Source organism: Hevea brasiliensis, chromosome 15 (assembly GCF_030052815.1).
Source record: "Hevea brasiliensis isolate MT/VB/25A 57/8 chromosome 15, ASM3005281v1, whole genome shotgun sequence".
In the NCBI taxonomy this organism is placed as follows: Eukaryota; Viridiplantae; Streptophyta; class Magnoliopsida; order Malpighiales; family Euphorbiaceae; genus Hevea; species Hevea brasiliensis.
Genome location: NC_079507.1, coordinates 51,387,013 through 51,409,086, shown reverse-complemented (window position 1 = coordinate 51,409,086; position 22,074 = coordinate 51,387,013). Strand labels below are relative to the sequence as shown.

The window sequence follows — 22,074 nt, the reverse complement described above, 5'->3', positions numbered from 1 at the left end:
AATTAAACTTTTAAAAATATATATTTATCTGTAAAAAATAATTTATAGAAATAAAAAAAAAACTCTATATATATTTATAAATTATATTATTTACCTCTAAAGTTGTTTTAACAAATTATATTATTTACTCTAAAGCTATTTTTAGAGGTTTTTTTTTTTCAAATAAAATTTCTGGCAACAAATAAATTTACTTTTAGTAATAATTTTAGAAATAAATTATTTTGTTTTTATATATTAATTCTTCCATAATACTATTAATTATTTTTATTTAAAGTATAATTAAATTAAAATTCTTTTAAAGATAAAAGGAATTTAATTAAAGCTATAATCACTAGTGTGGCCTTGAACTTGCATTTTAAAAAAGGCTGGGAGGTGGCTTTATGGGGAAAGCCAATGCCTCCCCAGCTCCGTGAATTTATTTTACATTTTTTTTTGCCTTTTTGATTCATAATTTATAATTTAAATTTTCAATATATAAATAATTTAAAATTATTAAAATATTTGTGATTAATTAGTAGAAGTATATTCATATAATTTTTTTCTCAAAAATTATTTAATTTTAAAAATTACTTGAAGATACAATGTAAATTATTATGAGAAAAAAACATATTAATTATTTTGATTGATATTAAAAATATTTGTAAAATTTTAAAATTCATTACAATTATATGTGTGATTGATTGTAGATTTTTAATTATTAATATTTGTTTAACTTAATGATTTAGAATATTATGATCAGAACCTTTAACACCTTAAAAAATTTATATAGAGTTCATTTTTTTTTTAATAAGCTGAAAATTTTATTAATAGAATAAAATTAAGAAAACCTTATTATAGGCAGAGTTAAATATATTCTAGTTAGCAGACCACCTCATACTCCAAGATATAGAATCTGCAGGCTAAGTGAAAAAACCTAATACAAAAGAACAACAAAGGGCAAGCCAAGGGTACAACAATATGAGTTCATTAACACATCCAAGAGAACAACCAAAGCATAGACAATAAGAAACCAGCACATATTGTTGTTACAAAAGAAAATTAAAAAAAAAAAAAAAAAAAACAAAGATATGATTGAACATAAATCTTCATGTGCCAAAGAGATAAAATGAGAGGGCGTTAGAAAATTGGCGATGAATCTACAACCTTGATTTACCAGATTTAGACGTAGCAACAGCACAGCCGATCCGATATTTCACAAAAAAGTAATAAAATTATGAGATCCAAACAGTCCCTGCCTGCTTAGTCAAACAACTGCCTCTGCTTAGCCAAACAATCAGCCACACCATTTGCCTCCCTGAAAACATAGATGAATGAAATTGAGGGCAGAGAAAGAAGGCAACTGGAGATTTTATTGAGAATAACATTCGTCCGCCAAGGAGCTCTTGCTGAATTAGTTACCCAATTTATGGCATTTTTTGGAATCTGAGACAATTAAAATCAAAGAAGCATTAGAGAATAACTCAATCAAGTAGAGTTCAATTAGTAATTAAAAATATATTTTTGACATGAGAAAGATGAATTTTTTAGTAACCTTAATAAATTTGAAACAAATAATATAGTTTTAGATACTAATAAGATTGTCTCAAAAGTTCATTATTAAAAATAAATAATATAATATTTAAAAATAAATCAATTGTTCTTCAAAAAATTTATTGTTAGAGATATAAATACTATAACATTAGAGACTAAAAAACTTTGTTTCAAATAATATTTATTAATAATAAATATTTTATTTGTTTCAAAGTCTGAAAAACCGATATTGTAATAGTGAGGGGAGTTCAAAATTAACCAAGAAACTCAGAAGCTAAGATTTTTTTTTTAAAAAAAGACAGATATATAAGATAAAGTTTGATTGAATCTTAAATTATACGAGAGAAATTTGAAAAATTTTAATTAAAAATTACTTCATATTATTTTTATTTTAAATTTAATATTTAAAAGTACTGTAATTCTATATATCTTGTTGGACTCTTAAACAGTTTTTAATTCAATTTAAAATTTTTAATTAGTATTTAACATAATAAAATATATTAAATAATTAAAGCATCATGTGTCAAGAGAAAATATAGATAAATTTTTACCTAAATCTGATTTATTATAGATTAAAATATAAATATATAAAATTTATTTATTTAATTTAATAGACGAGTCCTACAATATTTATTATATTTTAAGTCTATAGTAAATCAAATTTAGATAAAAAAAAATCTAAAATATATAACACATAACTGTGATTATATATATATATTACTTTCTATATATATATATATATATATATTACTTTCTATATTAATAGTTATTTTTTTTATAAGAATTTTATTGACAAATTGCAATAGCACGTAAAATAAACTCATTGAGAGAGGCAATAAGCATCTCACCTTATTATGATACAATACATTGGAGATACATACAAATAACTTGAATCTTCTGATTTTTTATTTATTTATTCCAATTTATAGTCAAATGAACTAAATGAGAATTAGTAGCTGTTTGAATAGCTGTCGAGCTCTGATGGATTCACCCATTCTTGTTTCTGAAGTTTGGTCACCAGATCCTTGTCAAGATGGAATGCTCTTGTTAGAACATCAGGAACAAGGGATGGGCTGGCTCCAAAAACAGTATTTGCTGTCGTCACAACTCCTGGATTTTGACTGTTTAATGCAGCTATGGCAACTGCAGGAGTTTTTCCAATATTCAATTGGAAGTGAATGAGCCCCAATGGAAATACAAAAACATCTCCTGCCTTTAAGACTTTGCTGAAAACACGATGATCAGGATTGGAAGAGATAAAACCCGCATATAGAGTTCCTTCCAAGACAGTTAAGATCTCAGAAGCTCGAGGGTGATGGTGGGGTGGGTTTAGTCCACCATTTGCTTCATAGTCAATACGAACTATGGATAGACCATTAGTGTTGAGTCCAGGAATAGAATCCACCGTTAAAAGATTGGTACGTGCTCCCAGCTGTTTTGAAGTTTCACTAGCAACATTAAGCCCCGAATAGAAGAAATCATCTGCTGTCACATGCTCTGGATCCTTGCAAAATTTTCCATTCACGAATACTACATGAAAGAAACATTGCAATATATCATCTCGTTCTGGGGAAAAGCTTAAAAAAAATAATAATTAAAATATAGTAAGTAGTTGCATTGCATACCACCAGAGTTAGCATCATCGGTTGCCACACAAAAGTCCTGGAGAGGGCTAGGATCGTAGGCAATGGCAAATGAGGAAGCCAAAGCCAAGACACCAAGAGCTAAAATGAAGTTAGCAACTTTCATATTACGTTTGGCGAGCTTCGAATTCTTATATTTGTTTTTGTTTTTGTAAGGGATGAGAAACCTTGCACGTGATGCTTGGCTATTTATAGTTGATGGGTTTTATGTTGACCCAATGCTATTCAAATATCAAGCATGCAATGTCTTTTTTGGCCTCCCGCTTTGTTTGATTTCTCTTCTCAATTCCTGATTAATTCCAAGTCAGATGGTCATGGGCTTCTTCGAAATGGCAACACCAACACTCCACTTTTATGGCTGCTGCAACCCATCTGTTCTCAAATTAAACTCAACTAATTAATTTCTCATTCTAGATATTATCATGGTTTGCAAGGTATAATAATAGCAGCTGCTTAATGTCCAAAACTAAGGGTTGAATTTCCAAATCAATGCAGTTTTCTTTGACCAGCAGTTAGTCGATGTTCTTCAACAATCCTGCAATTACACTTCAATTCAAATTTTGGCGTTGTATGATTATATTGGGCTAACAATGTAGAGTTGATTAGCTGAATTGGTGCTTGACCATCAATGATTAATGTTGGTGGCCTTTGTTATTTTGTATATTATTAGCTGTGGTGTTCAGGTAATTAGTATGTTACACCCAAGTAATTAAATATAATAAAAGCAAAGTATATATAAAAAAATACCCTGCAGCTTAACATATTTTTAAATTTTAATTTGTGATTTGTTTCTCAGCACATATAATAAAATATATTAATCATATATTTTTTTCATTTATTGATTTAACTCTCACAGAATTTGAATTCAAATTCTTTATGTTTTGGAAAATAATTTTAGTATCATAAGAGTTGGCATTTTTATGTGAAAATTAAATTAAATTCTAAGATTACTAGAGAGGTTCTGAAAATGTGATCGATGCCGGAAAAACTTGAAGAAATGAGAGAAAATGCTGAGATTACTAGAGAGGTTCTGAAAATGACATAAGGAAATGATTGACGCTCCTCATCCCTATTTATACCCCTCTGAGCATTAAATGCTCATTAAGTCCCAAACGACGCATCGGGTAGCGGAACTGGCCACTTCCTCGACACATGGCAAGAAGGTTCCAGAAACATAACAAAAATTGAATAAATGAGATCGGTTAACTGAGGTCTTCGGATCGAACAAACTTCAAAAACCATGGATTGGCCAGTGGTGATTCGTTCAGGGCTCAGATCGGACATGCATATCAGAGATCGAAAAAATAACTAATGCAATAATAAAATAAAAAACTTCAAATAAAATTTCATTTCATTTCCAAAAAATCGAATTACATCATTTGGGCGATCTCATGAGATCGGATTACATCATTGGGGAAATCTTTAAATATCGGATTACATCATTTGGGCGATCTCTAAAGATCAACACTATATCTTACCTAGTAATGGCCTATGTCAAAGCCTAGTCTTATGGCCAAATCAAAAGATGTGTTTAATCAAAAAGCCAGCCACAGGTATTGGATAGATGTGCAGCTCAGATAGGGTGACTATAACTCTCACGATAGTGAGCGGAGTCATCATCGATGTCATCAACCAGAACCGAGCTGCAGTCGGGATGCCCGATGTGGTGAGGGACCAAATGAACTTCAAGTGGTAGTCACCGACATTAAGATTGAAATTAGCAGTCCTCTTGCTCGAGATCGGTCCACCCATTGCATCGGTAGACCGATTCGAGATCGGCACATTCATCACTTTCAATCTTAATCGGTAAATTAGTCCAGTTCCATCACTGTCATCAGATAACATCCTTATGGTTCTCCGATCGCCAGGGTCATAAACTTTCAGGCGAAGGGTGAAGAAAACAGTCGAGAAAAGATCAAAAGCAGCCATAATCAGAATTTTTTACCGGAGAAGCTTGAATTGGAGAAAAAGAGCTTTAAGAAAAAAAAACTGAAGGAAAAAAAGTGAAGTGTGAGGGGGATTTCCCCGTTAGTGCGTATATATAGGGGCTGGGCATTTATTGCATACAAAAACCAAAGCGGATGCATCGGTAACTGAAGAATTAATTGCATTGATCAAGGCAAGTTAGATGAGGAAGAAAGATCTAGAATGGGAGAGAACGGGAAATGAGAAGGGACTTGATACTAGAGAGATCGGAAAAGTAGAAGGTCATAATAGGGAGATCGAAAGAAATAGAGATCGGAGAGCACGGAGAGATTGAATAGCTTTCAAATGACTCTCTTCATAATCAGAGTCGAGTTAGTTAAAGCGTTGCAGGCGTGATCAAATCTTCACCGCACGCCTTATTTGTAGAAACGCCTACCTAGCTGATAGACGCCAAAATAGTTAAGGCAATTTTGTACATTTTGATCTCCACCGATGATCACAATTGTAAGGATGGACCCGAAACCCTTGGATCAAAAAGTAGACAACAGGTTCAATGCTTTTTATTTCCAGCCTTCGGATCCATCTTGTAAGGCAAGACCCTGAGCCGTTGGATTAAAAGAAGAAAGGACAGATATTCTGAATAAAATCCCAACCCTCCATTTTGATTCTTTTTAATTCTCAGACATCGGATTATGTCTTTTTGAATCTAAACCCTCCGTCTCCCCTGATGAGATCCTGACCCTTCATGATGCGCACCCGTTCCCTATAAATACCTACATGCGATACTGTAGAATGGAGAAAAAGAAAAGATGGTGGTGATTATAGTGGAAAGGCTCTGAAATTTGATTCAGTCTTGCCACTTTGCCATTATGAGCTTTCGTAGAATCAAGAAACTTTAGAAACTAATTTTCTTAAGTACCTTCATTGAAGGAGTTCTGGACCCTGAAATCCTTCATTTTCAGTGTCTGTTCATTACTCCGTGAGACCATTTTTCCTTTTTTAGTTCGGTTTCATCTTCATCGCCCTAACATTAGTATATTACTCTTCATTCCGACCCAGTTCCCATTGCTTCAACTCAACTGCATTCCAATTTGGTTCCCGTTACTTCGAAGTAAGCACTAGTCCTTCGGTCGTAAGCTTTCAACTTTGCAATATTTGAGGATTCTGGAGTCATTCCATCCGTCTCCTTAACCCCCCAGAAGTAAGCGTCTAAACTATTATTTGGTCGAATACCCTTGTTTATTGCCTCCAGCTTTCTTTTGAAATTTCTACATCCAGTTGCACTGAAATCTCAAATAGATTGTCCAGGTCAATAGTTATTTCTTGTGCCTTCTTTTATTTTATTTACAAATTCTATTTATCGTCATTTAGTTTTCACTTCCTTCGAAAGTAGACATGCAATTCACAAGCAACCTATAAATACTCAAAAGAACGTAGGCAGGGATATTACCATAGGAGAGTTTTTGAACAAATAAAATGACGAAAGGATAGTTGTAATAAAAGGTCGAATAATAGATCAGATGAATAAGTTATGAGGTCGAGCTACAAAACGAGCCCAGGGGATAATATAATAGAGTGGGAATCGAGATAGGATCAGATCCCAAACTAGTGATTAATAGAGATCGGATATCGCTAATCAAAGAGTTCTGATAAGGCGATCACATAGGAGATCGGTGGGGAGTTCAGTCTTGCATCCACTCTCTAGTTCTAAGGCTCAGTGGGTTAGGAAAAGCTTTGCATGGGTTTCTTGCGCCCTCGGTCACCAGAATCCTTAGTTCAAAGTTCTTACGATATGCAATTCTACATAATACTTTAAGAGATCAGTGGAGAGTTCTTACTCGATTCTCATCCAAAATTTTAATTAAAATATGTGGAGATTGGAGGAGAGTTCTCATACGAGATCCTTTACTTAAGAACTTTAAGCATAATACTTTAAGAGATCGGGGGAGAGTTCTTACCTGATTCTCAGTCAAAATCTTAAAAAATATGTGGAGATTGGAGGAGAGTTCTTATCCGAGATCCTTTACCTAAAACTTTAAGCAGAATACTTTAAGAGATCGAGGGTGAGTTCTTACCTGATTCTCAGTCAAAATCTTAAAAAATATGTGGAGATTGGAGGAGAGTTCTTATCCGAGATCCTTTACCTGAAACTTTAAGCAGAATACTTTAAAAGATCGGGGGTGAGTTCTTACCTGATTCTCAGTCAAAATCTTAAAAAATATGTGGAGATCGGAGGAGAGTTCTTATCCGAAATCCTTTACCTAAAACTTTAAGCAGAATACTTTAAGAGATTAGAGGCGAGTTCTTACCCGATTCTCAACCAAAATCTTAAAAAAATATGTGAAGATCGGATGAGAGTTCTTATCTGAGATCCTTCACTTAAAACTCTAAACGGAATACATTTAGAGATCGAGGGGAGAGTTTTTATCTGATCCTTAGCCAAAACTAAAAAAAAAAGGGTGTGGAGATTGGAGGAGAGTTCTTATCCGAAATCCTTCACTTAAACTTTAATCAGAATACTTTAAGAGATTGGGGGAGAGTTCTTACCCGATTCTCAGCTAAAATTTTAATAAAATATGTGGAGATCGGAGGAGAGTTCTTATCTAAACTTTCCCACTTAAATTTATACACTAAGAGATCAAGAGAGAGTCCTTACCCGAATTCTCTTAACTAAAACTCAAATTAAAATATCACAACTTCAATACACAAAGTAACCCCCTAAACAAAAATTCGCTACCCGACACCTACTCACTAAGGGTCATCTCACGTACTCATGTTCTTGGGCAACCCTGAATAGTGAAATATCAAATATTCCTTCTATCCTTATAAAGGATTAACATCGTCACTCCAACCCCCAAATTACTAATTTTAATTTATAAAGAGCATAATGTTAAATCTGCTTACTCTCGTTGAGGGACGAGGTGGGGTGCCTAATACCTTCCTCACCCGTATACGAACCCCGAACCTAGAATCTCTGTTTTCAAAGTGGTTTCTTCTTAATTAACCTTTACAAATAGTTTTCTTTAATTTCCCTCAAAATTAAAGTGGCGACTCCTCACTTTTCCCACTTCGGTGAGTGTTCGTCCAAGCGACAGCAAAAACCCTTGCGACAAGTACTGTGAGATAATAACCTTGAATTTAGATTTTATATATATATATATATATATTTACGATTTATAATCTAATGTGCGTAGAGAATTCCTAAATTTTTATTTCTCTGTTAATCACCTTCGATTCTATTTTCAAGGTAAAAATTCTTGTTCTTTGTTCAATAATGGGTGAATTTGATTTTATTTTCTTTCCTTGATTTGTTACAACTACTCTACAAATTCATTTTTTTTCTTCTTTGATCATTAGTATTGAATTGGGTTGATCATGAGTACTGTGAGATAATAACCTTGAATTTAGATTTTATATATATATATATATATATTGTTGTTATATTAAAAAAATTTTTATAATATATTTAATGGGTCTATTATATTAGTTTAATTGATTAAATTTTTAGTATATTTTAGATATGTAGGAGATTCGAATATTCAATCTGTCAGCTGAAATTGTCTCTTTTATTGAATCTAGCTATTGTTTTGGAGGTTTCAGGTGAGTGATAATTATTATACATGACACCGTTTTAGTCCCTTTTAAAATTTCTTAGCATTAAATTTGTTATTAAATGAAATTTTAAATTAATATTTTAATAATTATTTTACATGTGATTTTCTAGAGTTTTATTTTATTATTGAATTTTATTCCGATTTTAATTAAATAATTGATTTTGCCAATTAACTCTGCATTAGAGCCATTAGGATTTCGGGAACAGACCTTTAATGTATTTATATTGATTGATATTTGACTATGAAATTTACCGATGTGTTACACTGAATTAATTTGAAATTGATTTGATCTTATTGACTCTTTGAAATTATTGAAATAAACTGTTAGAATTGCACTATCAGTTATTATTTGCTATCTGAAATTTTTATATTGATTTTGATTGATTTGTATAAATTGATTTTCTGTTTTGAATTGGTACCTATGCCCAGTATCTGTATCTGTTATCTGGCCCCACTGTGTGGACTATCACAGCATTAGGTTACATTGTTGAGTTATGCATCATTGCAATTTATGGTTTACATTAGTATCATATGCATTGATATCTGTGAAGAAGGAGGAAGGTATCTAAGATTTGATAGCGTGCTTATCATCTGATTTTTGGTAATGTGGGGTATCATCACCCTAGTACACTGTTCCATAAAATTTTTAATGAATGAACTTCTTTTATATATATGTTTTATGAAATTATTTTATTAATGATTTTGATAGCAGGAGCATGGTTTTATTGAATGGAAAATTTATTATGAAATTAATCAAGCGTCTGCCTGTTCCTATTCCGTTGTGTGCTATAATTATCATTCACTGAGCATCAGCTCAAATCACGTTTTCTTTGTCTGTTATCTGTTTTATATCAGTAGAATTCTGCAGCTGATCCAAATATTCAATTCATTTTTTAAAGAGGGACAATCTTTGATCTATTCTCATGGTATGTCCGAATTCATGTTTTCTCGGACTAATAATTACTTTAGTTTATTGAACAGTTTAAGTTTTTATTTGAAATCTGTAGAGACTCCGCAGTTTACTTATGGGATATTTATGATGTTTATTCAGTATTTCGTTTATTTGCATTTTGTCTATTTTTTTTTTTTGTATTAGTAAGTGACAATGTATTTATTCAAGATACTCTGATAAGGCTTGCATGATTTAAAAATATTTAAATTATGCGTCAGTCATGGCTCAGAATTTTGGGTCGTGATAATATAATTATATAAAATATATATAATTTATGGCTAGTATAATATAATTAATTGCATTATTATAATTTATTTGGTTTATTATTAAATGAGTTTTTTAGATAATAATTAATAATATTTCCAAAAAAAAAAAAGATAATAGTTAATAAAAGATAAAATTTTTAATAATTTAATTAATTAATTTAATAAGTTGAATTCAAATTCTTGAGCTTTAAAATAAGATAAATATGAGCTCAATTTGAAAAATTAGTTAAATAAAAATTAGGTTAAATGAGTTCAAATTAAATAAAATTTAAATTAGAAATTTTTATACAAAATTTATATAAAAATAATCTTAATTTTTACAATGGGCTTCTCCAAGACTTGGCCCATAAAGTGGCCTTGTAAACACATACACAAAAATCTAGCTAATTTGACATAGCATAGGAAAACCTTGAATAAATTTATTATATATATATATAAAATCTCCTGTGCAGACATTACATCAAATTTATTATATTAAAATTTATAATTTTGTCTCGAAAAATAATTATATCTTTGAGATAAATATTTATCCAATTTATTATTGTACTTAAATATAATTAATAATAATTAATAATAAAAGAACAAATTTGTATTTGACCCTAATTAAACTTTTAAAAATATATATTTATATGTAAAAAATAATTTATAGAAATAAAAAAATCTATATATATTTATAAATTATATTATTTACCTTTAAAGTTATTTTAACAAATTATATTATTTACTCTAAAGCTATTTTTAGAGGTTTTTTTTTTTTTTCAAATCTAATTTCTGGTATCAAATAAATTTACTTTTAGTAATAATTTTAGAAATAAATTATTTTGTTTTTATATATTAATTCTTCCATAATACTATTAATGATTTTTATTTAAAGTATAATTAAATTAAAATTCTTTTAAAGATAAAAGGAATTGAATTAAAGCTATAATCACTAGTGTGGCATTGAACTTGCATTTTAAAAAAGGCTGGGAGGTGGCTTTATGGGGAAAGCCAATGCCTCCCTAGCTCCGTGAAAACGGCGTGGGATTTTTTTTTTTTTATTTTACATTTTTTTGGCCTTTTTGATTCATAATTTATAATTTAAATTTTCAATATATAAATAATTTAAAATTATTAAAATATTTGTGATTAATTAGTAGAAGTATATTCATATAATTTTTTTCTCAAAAATTATTTAATTTTAAAAATTACTTGATGATACAATGTAAATTATTATGAGAAAAAAATATATTAATTATTTTGATTGATATTAAAAATATTTGTAAAATTTTAAAATTTATTACAATTATATGTGTGATTGATTGTAGCTTTTTAATTATTAACATTTGTTTAACTTAATGATTTAGAATATTATGATTAACACCTTATAAAATCCTCATACACCTAGATATAAAATCTGGCAAGCTAAGTGAAAAAATTTAATACAAAAGAACAACCAAGGGCAAGTCAAGGGTACAACAATATGAGTTCATTAACACATCCAAGAGAACAACCAAAGCATAGACAATAAGAAACCAGCACATATTGTTGTTACAAAAGAAAAAAAAAAAAAAAAAAAAAAAAAAACAAACAAACAAAGATATGATTGAACAAATCTTCATGTGCCAAAGAGATAAAATGAGAGGGCGTTAGAAAATTGGCGATGAACCTACAACCTTCATTTACCAGATTTAGACGTAGCAACAGCACAGCCAATCCGATATTTCACAAAAAAAGTAATAAAATTATGAGATCCAAACAGTCCCTGCCTGCTTAGTCAAACAAACTGCCTCTGCTTAGCCAAATAATCAGCCACACCATTTGCCTCCCTGAAAACATAGATGAATGAAATTGAGGGCAGAGAAAGAAGACAACTGGAGATTTTATTGAGAATAACATTCGTCTGCCAAGGAGCTCTTCCTGAATTAGTTACCCAATTTATGGCATTTTTTGGAATCTGAGACAATTAAAATCAAAGAAGCATTAGAGAATAACTCAATCAAGTAGAGTTCAATTAGTAATTAAAAATATATTTTTGACATGAGAAAGATGAATTTTTTTAGTAACCTTAATAAATTTGAAACAAATAATATAGTTTTAGATACTAATAAGATTTTGTCTCAAAAGTTCATTATTAAAAATAAATAATATAATATTTAAAAATAAATAAATTGTTCTTCAAAAAATTTATTGTTAGAGATACAAATAATATAACATTAGAGACTAAAAAACTTTGTTTCAAATAATATTTATTAATAATAAATATCTTATTCGTTTCAAAGTCTAAAAAAACAATATTGTAACAGTGAGGGGAGTTCAAAATTAACCAAGAAACTCAGAAGCTAATCTGCACAGCTCGTTATATATTACCAAGATTTCTTTTTCTATGCGGATAGTGCCAGATTTTTTTTTTTTTAAAAAAAAGGTAGATATATAAGATAAAGTTTGATTGAATCTTAAATTATACGAGATAAATTTGAAAATTTTTAATTAAAAATTACTTCATATTATTTTTATTTTAAATTTAATATTTAAAAGTACTGTAATTCTATGTAACACCCCCGTTTGTATAGCCTGGTAGATTTCACTGTTCCGGTGACCGGTGTCGGTCCGGACAATTAAGGGGATTAGAACCATACTTAAGACAACTTGAGAAGCCATAAATACAAATAATTAGTAATGTTTAATTAGTTAACTATAAATAAGAAAAACAGAACATAAGAGGTTAAACGAGCCGAGAGTCACAGTGATGAGTGACCTCCTCGGGAACGACTGCGAAGTCGTTTTAAACTCAAATTTCGAACCGTAAAAAGTGACGCTGCGGTCCTTAGGACCCTTATGGACACAGTGGAAAAGAGAAAATCACGAAAAAGAACTGTTAAGTCAGTCAAATAATTAGGTCAGAGAGCCGGAAGAAATATAGAATTATTTGCAAACCGGGATGAACCGGCGAGGGGTAATTTGGTCAATTGACCCCGAGAGCTGACTCCTGACCTAACTGTCAAATAAAATCGGAGAAAAGAAAATTTTGGGATCGAGAATTAAATTAAAGAACTAATAGAAAAATAGAAAAAAAAAGAGAGGAAAATGAAAAAGTAAAAAAAAAAAAGTGATGACATCATGCATGACCTCATGCATGATGTCATAAAATAAATTAATTAAGTTAATTATTAATTTAGATTTTTGGTGGTCTTCCATAAATTAAATTAGCTAAAAGAAAAGAAAAAAAAATCATTCTTCTTCAAATGAAAAACGTGTATCTCTCCTCTCTCTCTCTTTTCTCCTTTGTTCCTCCATAGCCATGAAAAATCAAGCTTTTAAAGCTTGAATCAACCCCATAAATCCCACAAATTTCTTATGTAAATCTTATTGTTGGATCTTGACAAGCTTATTGAGAACAAAAAGAAAGAAGAAATTAGAAGAATTGGAGCTTTTGGAAAAACTTCAATTGAAGTAAGTTGATCCAACCTTTTTTTTTAGTAAAAATGTTTGAATTAGAGTAGAAATGGATAGAATAACATGAAAAATTGAGAAAATTATGTATGAGAACAAAGATGTAAATTTCAGCCAGCCATGGGATTGTGAAGTGTTGATATGTTTTAGTTCAAGTAAATGTGTATACAAGCCTAATTGAGCAAGTAGATGTGATTGGCACACTTTGATTTAATGAATTTTAATAAATTAGAAATTAGGGTTTATGGCACTTAGGGTTTGTGAACTAAATTTTGGAGAAATGCATAAATGATATCTTTGACCAATTGTGGACTGAAAAATGGTCAATAATGACCAAGGGAAATGTATGGGAATTGTTAGAATGGAAGACAAATTCGTAGGTCAATTGCAGCATGACCAAACCAACTTTGAAGGACCAAAACTCAAATTTTACAAGTCCAATTGATATGCCACCAATTGGGGATGAAAATAGACATAAAATGACACAATTTTCATTGAGGAACCATGCCCAAAAACTGACCAAAACTTAGTGAAACAATTGACCAAAGTGAAATGAGAGCAGGCTGCCACTGCACAAACTGACCAAATAACTGTTCATTTGGTCATAACTTGAGCTAGGTAGGTCAAATTAACCTGAAATTTTAACTGTAATTAGATAAGATATAGATCTAAAACTTTCATGAAGAACATCATCCCAAATTATGCCATTAACCTAGTCAAATTATTGAGAAAAGTTGAGTTATTGAACCTGTAACTCTGCAGAATTGCCATTGAGCAGTAAAGTTCCAATGGCTATAACTCTCTCTAGAAAACTCCGATTTAGGCGATTCTTGAACCGATGGAAACTTAAGACATAGTAGAACATTTCATATGAAGAAAGTTAGACCAAATTATGAACTTAACTTGATCAAATTACTGAACAAAGTTGGATCAAAAATCTGCCAGAACCAGAATACCAGTATGAACAGTGCACGTGAACAATAATTGTATTTTGGCCATAACTTGAGCTAAAAAACTCCGATTGAGGTGATCCAAAAATGAGAATACACTTAAGACAATAAGGAACATTTTCTATGAAGGAAGTTTTATCAAATTCCAACAGTAGATCGACCAATGGAACAGTACAATTTCGGAGCACCAAAACCGAAAATTGGCAATTTTGCCAAAATGACCTAAGCTTTGAGAAAATGACCAAAACCAACAAGTTTAATAACCAAAATGTGGTATGTGGGTGAAGTGGGAGTTCCCATACCTATTAAGCCTTAAAAAGTCAACAATTTGACTTGAATAGTGTAGTGAATAGTAACCCGAAACACAAAATTTCAAGAACGTCGAATTTAGCACGTTAGAGCTAAGTAATTGTGAAGCTAAATTTATTTTGGATTTATGTTAAGTTCTAGTACTGAAACATTGTAAAATTGTGTGTTTCAGTTGAAAAGAATATCGGGAAGGAACCCGAGGAACCGAGTCGAGGTTAAGGAACGACTCGTTTGAGGTTTGTGCACAACTAACTCTTTTGTTATTTTTCAATTCCAAATTGATTTGAAATAAATTTATTGTATGATTTATGATTTTGTTGTGTTGAGAATTTTAACTTATTGAATGAAATTGTATAATTTGAATATAAATTTTCTTATGCATTTAAGGATTTATTGCATTGTTTTGAGGATTGTAAATTTTAAGTTTGATGTGTTGCCAACCTTGAGTATGAATTTATGATGATTAAATATGTTGATTTGTAAATACTTTACAAATAGAAATTGTTTTGAATATGATTTGAAACCACAGTTGACATGACAAAATATGTTGTGAATTCTCATTAGCTTATCTAGTGAGATAACTCCTCCACTTGATGGGGCGAGTTTCTTCCTCTCTGGCTTGCCAGTTGGGGAATGATGTGAATGAGTACTCATATATACTAGCTAGTCTTTGTTTCTCCCTTTTAGCCTCGGTTATTGAGAGAATGTGAAATGTCGTGGTGTACAATACGGCATCTATTCGAATTTTGGGTCATGGGTTCGACTGTGTGTATTGTTGGCAACGCCCTTTAAATTATGCATGATTTGATAAATTGTGATTGAAATAAATAATTTGTCAATGATTCAAAAATTTTTGCATTGTCTCGGAAATTAAAAGAAATGTAAATAGATAGTTACTATTTGATCAAAATGTTATTCGAATGAATAATTTACATGAATGAAAATGTTGATTTCTGAAGGTCATGGATTTTGAAGAATTTGGAAATTTTAAAATTCTATTTGTTATGAATTGTCAAGCATAAATTGTATTAAGTTTTAAATTATTAGTTTGTGCACTACTGAGTCCTAGTACTCAGCGATAGCTTTGCATGCTGTCGCAGATATAGATACTAGAGGAGCAGCAGATTGAGCTGCTGAGGACAGGGGAGCTACCTGCTAGAAGTTATTGGGTATAATTTATACCCTAACTGTAAATATTTCTTTTGATGTATATATTACACATAAATGTATGGACATGTAAAAATGGGTCTTGAGCAGTTTGTATAAAATTTGTATAAAGTTGTAATATATATTGTAATTTGAAATTCTCTTAATGTAAATTTTGTAATGATGTGTTTTGTTTCTAATGAAATATGAATGAAACTATTTTATTTAATTTGAATGAAATGGATTGCTAGTATTTTGATGATCATTGGATAGTGGATTTGAAATTCGAAAGTTGATAAATGTGTTGAGAAATTGATTGAGATTGAGTATGAAATTGAAGCAGTTGTTGAGAAGAATTTTTAGAAGTGCTTTTTACAAGTATTTGAAGAACTGTTTTCTCAAAATACAGACAGAACTCTGGCAAAATTTTTATAAAATTTGCGGAAAAATAAAATGGGCCAAAATTTCCAACTAGCTTTCCACTTAAGTACATGTTTTAAATACTCATTAGAAATGCTCACCACTTACTAAAAGTAAGAAATTTGTTTTAAAATCCCTTGTAGGGTGCTTAATGAATTATCGGTAGGTGAAGTTCGGTAGTTCATTAAGTATTCTACGGGATCATGTTATGCCTTATAGAGGGGTAAGGTGTGACATTCTATATATCTTGTTCGACTCTTAAACAGTTTTTAATTCAATTTAAAATTTTTAATTAGTATTTAACATAATAAAATATATTAAATAATTAAAGCATCATCTGTCAAGAGAAAATATAGATAAATTTTTACCTTATTATATATTAAGATATAAATATATAAAATTTATATATTTAATTTAATAAGCGAGTCCTATCATATATATTATATTTTAAATCTATAATAAATCAGATTTAGATAAAAAAAATCTAAAAATACATAACACATGCCTGTGATTATATATATATATATATATATATATTACTTTCTATATTAATAGTTTTTTTTTTATAAGAATTTTATTGACAAATTGCAATAGCACGTAAAATAAACTCATTGAGAGAGGCAATAAGCATCTCACCTTATTATGATACAGTACATTGGAGATACATACAAATAACTTGAATCTTCTGATTATTTATTTATTTATTGCAATTTATAGTCAAATGAACTAAATGAGAATTAGTAGCTGTTTGAATAGCTGTCGAGCTCTGATGGATTCACCCATTCTTGTTTCTGAAGTTTGGTCACCAGATCCTTGTCAAGATGGAATGCTCTTGTTAGAACATCAGGAACAAGGGATGGGCTGGCTCCAAAAACAGTATTTGCTGTCGTTACAACTCCTGGATTTTGACTGTTTAATGCAGCTATGGCAACTGCAGGAGTTTTTCCAATATTCAATTGGAAGTGAATGAGCCCCAATGGAAATACAAAAACATCTCCTGCCTTTAAGACTTTGCTGAAAACACGATGATCAGGATTGGAAGAGATAAAACCCGCATATAGAGTTCCTTCCAAGACAGTTAAGATCTCAGAAGCTCGAGGGTGATGGTGGGGTGGGTTTAGTCCACCATTTGCTTCATAGTCAATACGAACTATGGATAGTCCATTAGTGTTGAGTCCAGGAATAGAATCCACCGTTAAAAGATTGGTACGTGCTCCCAGCTGTTTTGAAGTTTCACTAGCAACATCAAGCCCCGAAGAGAAGAAATCACCTGCTGTCACATGCTTTGGATCCTTGCAAAATTTTCCATTCACGAATACTACATGAAAGAAACATTGCAATATATCATCTCATTCTGGGGAAAAACTTAAAAAAAATAATAATTAAAATATAGTAAGTAGTTGCATTGCATACCACCGGAGTTAGCATCATCGGTTGCGACACAAAAGTCCTGGAGAGGGCTAGGATCGTAGGCAATGGCAAGTGAGGAAGCCAAAGCCAAGACACCAAGAGCTAAAATGAAGTTAGCAACTTTCATATTATGTTTGACGAGCTTGGAATTCTTATATTTGTTTTTGTTTTTGTAAGGGATGAGAAACCTTGCACGGGATGCTTGGCTATTTATAGTTGATGGTTTTTATGTTGACCCAATGCTATTCAAATATCAAGCATGCAAGGTCTTTTTCGGCCTCCCGCTTTGTTTGATTTCTCTTCTCAATTCCTGATTAATTCCATGTCAGGTGGTCATGGGCTTCTTCGAAATGGCAACGCCAACACTCCACTTTTATGGCTGCTGCAACCCATCTGTTCTCAAATTAAACTCAACTAATTAATTTCTCATTCTAGATATTATCATGGTTTGCAAGGTATAATAATAGCAGCTTCTTAATGTCCAAAACTAAGGGTTGAATTTCCAAATCAATGCAGTTTTCTTTGACCAGCAGTTAGTCGATGTTCTTCAACAATCCTGCAATTACACTTCAATTCAAATTTTGGCGTTGTATGATTATATTGGGCTAACAATGTAGAGTTGATTAGCTGAATTGGTTCTTGACCATCAATGAATAATGTTGGTGGCCTTTGTTATTTTGTATATTTTTAGCTTTGGTGTTCAGGTAATTAGTTATGTAACACCCAAGTAATTAAATATAATAAAAGCAAAGTATATATAAAAAAATACCCTGCAGCTTAACATATTTTTAAATTTTTATTTGTGATTTGTTTCTCAGCACATACAATAAAATATATTAATCATATATTTTTTTTCATTTATTGATTTAACTCTCACAGAATTTGAATTCAAATTCTTTATTTTTTGGAAAATAATTTTAGTATCATAAGAGTTGGCATTTTTTTACATAACTTAAGGTGAATGAACTAATTTATAAATTAAGACAAACATTGATTAGTATCTTTTTACCTCTCAAAAAATACACAAAAAAGTTTAAAATGAAAAGAAGGTATATTATACTCAGTGACCACCCTTAATTAAAATGAATAAATAAGTAAATAATAAGAGGCCTGTAATTTATAATATCAAAGTTTTAATTTTAATGCCATTGATAATGAGACAAAATTATTTAAAGATAAGAACATACCACACTAGATGGAGATGGCTAGCTAGCGTCATCGGTTGCCACGCAGAAGTCACAAGCTAGCAATGGCAAATGAGGAAGCCAAACCCAATTTAGACACCAAGAGCTACAACGAAATTAGAAACTTTCATTATGTGTTATTGGTTTGGCTAGCAATGAAAAATCTTGCATGGAGTGCATGGTTATGGAATAGGGTTTCCAGATATATAGATTTATTATTTATTTTTTAATGTCAGAGTTTAGTTTTAAATTTTTTTTTTATATTTTATTAATCAAAAATAAAATACAATATTCTGAAATACAAATCATCATATTATTATATTTTTACATAAACAAATTTAACATAAGCCACTTATATAAAATAATAATAATAATAACTATCTTGATTTTGTTTGAAAAAATGGAAAGCATCCTCCACTTGGTGGATATATATATATATATATATATATATATATATATATATATATATATATATATATATATATATATATATATATAATTTTGAATTTCAGTCTTTCTATATATTAATGGTGAGATTTATCTCTTATTTAGGATGGGGTCATTAACTTTTATTATTCAATCATTTACCCTCTGTTAGAAAACTAAGATTTTACAAAAATTTGATTTAATTAATTTATTTTTGTTAATTTTTATATTTAGATTGAATAAAAGAATTTAATTCTTTTTAATTTTAAAAAAATTTAATTTAAAAAAATAAAAATAAAATATAATTATGTGAAAATTAAATTAAATTCTTTCTTACAAATATTTTATTCCAAAGCAAGCATGGTATATTTAGTTTAATATTGTAGATGAATATTTAATGGTTACTACAAAACTTTTCTTTTGTATATGTTGGATTTTTTAGTAATATTATTTTTTAAATTTGAAATATTTGCTGAGAAATTATTAGGTGCACTCAGTTTATATGTAATTATATCTTTAAAAATATAGGTCTCATCTCTCTATAATTAAATAAAAATTATTTTATTATATCTAAGAAGTACTATTTTTTAGTTCTTTCCATATAGTTAATAATTAGCCGTATTTCCTTTATTGTTAATTTTGAAATATAATATTTAAATTGCAAGGTTAAAAACTTTACCTTTCTTATATAGTCTTAAATTTTATATATTTTAATTATTATTTAATTATATTTTTCATCCTAATGAATATAACTGAGTTGTTTAAATTCGTATTATTTATATTTGTGTTGTAATAATTTTATCAAAATTTATTATTGACCAAACAATTATGATGGATATGACTTATACTAATAAACAATTTTTCAAACAATATATAAATTTTCTAGTCTATATAAATTTTATTAAATCAAGATATAAATAGTTTTAGCAATGATTTGATTATTTAGAAATAAATTTTAATCGGAGTTAAAATTTCATCAATTATATTTTTTAATATTTAAAAAAATTAAAAGTACATTTAATTAACATAAAATATGACTAACACAAATTTAAAGCTATTCATAATAATTAAATTAGCTAAATTATAAATTTATTAAAAATTATTTTATATGCATGATGTTAGAAATTAAATTCTTCTAGTTCCATCACCTTTAACAAATTGCAATAACACATTGCTTTTAAAGTAAACTCATTGAGAGATTATGATACAATTCACTAGGAGATAAACACAAATAACATGAATCTTCTAATTTTTTTTTTTAATTTATTGCAATTAATGGTCGAATGGCCTCAATGTGAATTAATATCTGCTTGAATAGTTGTTTAGCTCTGATGGATTCAACCATTCTTGTTTCTGAAGTTTGGTAACCAGATCCTTGTCAAGATGGAATGCTCTTGTTAGAACATCAGGATTAAGGGATGGGCTGGCTCCAAAAACAGTATTTGTTGTTGTCACAACTCCTGGATTTTGATTGTTTAATGCAGCTAGGGCAACTGCAGGAGTTTTTCCAATATTCAATTGGAAGTGAATGAGCCCCGATAGAAATACAAAAACATCTCCTGCCTTTAAAACTTTGCTGAAAACACGATGATCAGGACTGGAAGTGATAAAACCAGCATATAGGGTTCCTTCCAAGACAGTTAAGATCTCAGAAGCTCGAGGGTGATGGTGGGGTGGGTTTAGTCCACCATTTGCTTCATAGTCAATACGAACAATGGATAGACCATTAGTATTGAGTCCAGGAATAGAATCCACCGTTAAAAGATTGGTACGTGCTCCCAGCTGTTTTGAAGTTTCGCTAGCAGCATTAAGCCCAGAAAAGAAGAAATCATCTGCTGTCACATGCTTTGGATCCTTGCAAAATTTTCCATTCACGAACACTAAAGGAAAGAAATATTAATGTAATATATCATCATCTCATTCAAGATTCAAAACAATTAATATAGTAATAAAAAGGAGAAACATATAATTAAGTAGTTGCATTGCATACAACCAGAGTTAGAATCATCAGTTGCCACACAAAAGTCCTGGAGAGGGCTAGGATCGTAGGCAATGGCGAATGCGAAGCCAAAGCCAAGACACCAAGAGCTACAAGGAAATTAGCAACTTTCATATTATGTTGGCGAGCTTAGAATTCTTAAATTTGTTTTTGTTTTTGTAATGGCTGAGAAATCTTGCATGGGATACTTGGGCTATTTGTAAGTGATGGTTTTTATGTTAACCCAATGATAAACATTAATTTCTCATTCTAGCTATTAACATGGTTTATAAGGTATAATAATAGCAGCTGCTTAATGTCCAAAACTAAAAGTTGAATTTCCCAATCAATGCAGTTTTGTTTGACTTCTTCATTAATCCTGCAATTGTACTTCAATTCAAATTTTGGCATTGGATGATTATATAGGGCTAGTAATGTGAGATGATAAACATGTAGAATTGATCGGATGAATTGATGCATGCTTGACCATCAGTGACATTTATGTTTGACGGCCTTTGTTATTTTGTATATTATTAGCGTTTGTGTTCATTGGTGTTCATGCACTAATTAGTAATGTAAGATCAAGTAAATAAATATAATAATAGTAAAATATAATAAATATTATGTAATTTAATATATTTTTAATTTGTGATTTGTTTCCCTAACAAGCATGCATGTATTCTACATTCCATTTGTTATTAATTATTTATATTTTAAAATTTTAATAATACTATTTTATATTTAAATTATATTTATTTAAAATATAAAATATAAAACATTTAATTAATTATTTTTATAAATTTGAATTCGATTTGAATATTAATTTCTTAATTTTCTTTTAGTTAGCCATTTTTTGAGTTATCACTTGTAATTTTAATTATAAATGGG

General features: G+C 29.8%; 2 protein-coding genes and 1 pseudogene across 2 annotated transcripts; all 3 read right to left on the bottom strand.

The window, feature by feature from the left end:
* Positions 1-2,333: 2,333 nt before the first annotated feature.
* LOC131173880 (germin-like protein subfamily 1 member 16) lies at positions 2,334-3,315 on the bottom strand. Its single transcript, XM_058136501.1, has 2 exons — positions 3,156-3,315; positions 2,334-3,060 (listed from the first exon to the last, which is right to left on the bottom strand). The coding sequence occupies exons 1-2, from the start codon at positions 3,277-3,279 to the stop codon at positions 2,480-2,482; spliced, it is 705 nt and encodes a 234-aa protein (XP_057992484.1). The 5' UTR covers positions 3,280-3,315; the 3' UTR covers positions 2,334-2,479.
* A 13,464-nt stretch (positions 3,316-16,779) lies between these two features.
* Positions 16,780-17,785, bottom strand: LOC110672623 (germin-like protein subfamily 1 member 11). The gene is made up of 2 exons (XM_021835442.2): positions 17,602-17,785; positions 16,780-17,506 (listed from the first exon to the last, which is right to left on the bottom strand). Exons 1-2 carry the CDS (start codon positions 17,723-17,725, stop codon positions 16,926-16,928), a joined length of 705 nt encoding a protein of 234 aa, XP_021691134.2. The 5' UTR covers positions 17,726-17,785; the 3' UTR covers positions 16,780-16,925.
* A 2,533-nt stretch (positions 17,786-20,318) lies between these two features.
* LOC110662424 (germin-like protein subfamily 1 member 11) lies at positions 20,319-21,462 on the bottom strand (annotated as a pseudogene).
* Between the last annotated feature and the right edge of the window lie 612 nt (positions 21,463-22,074).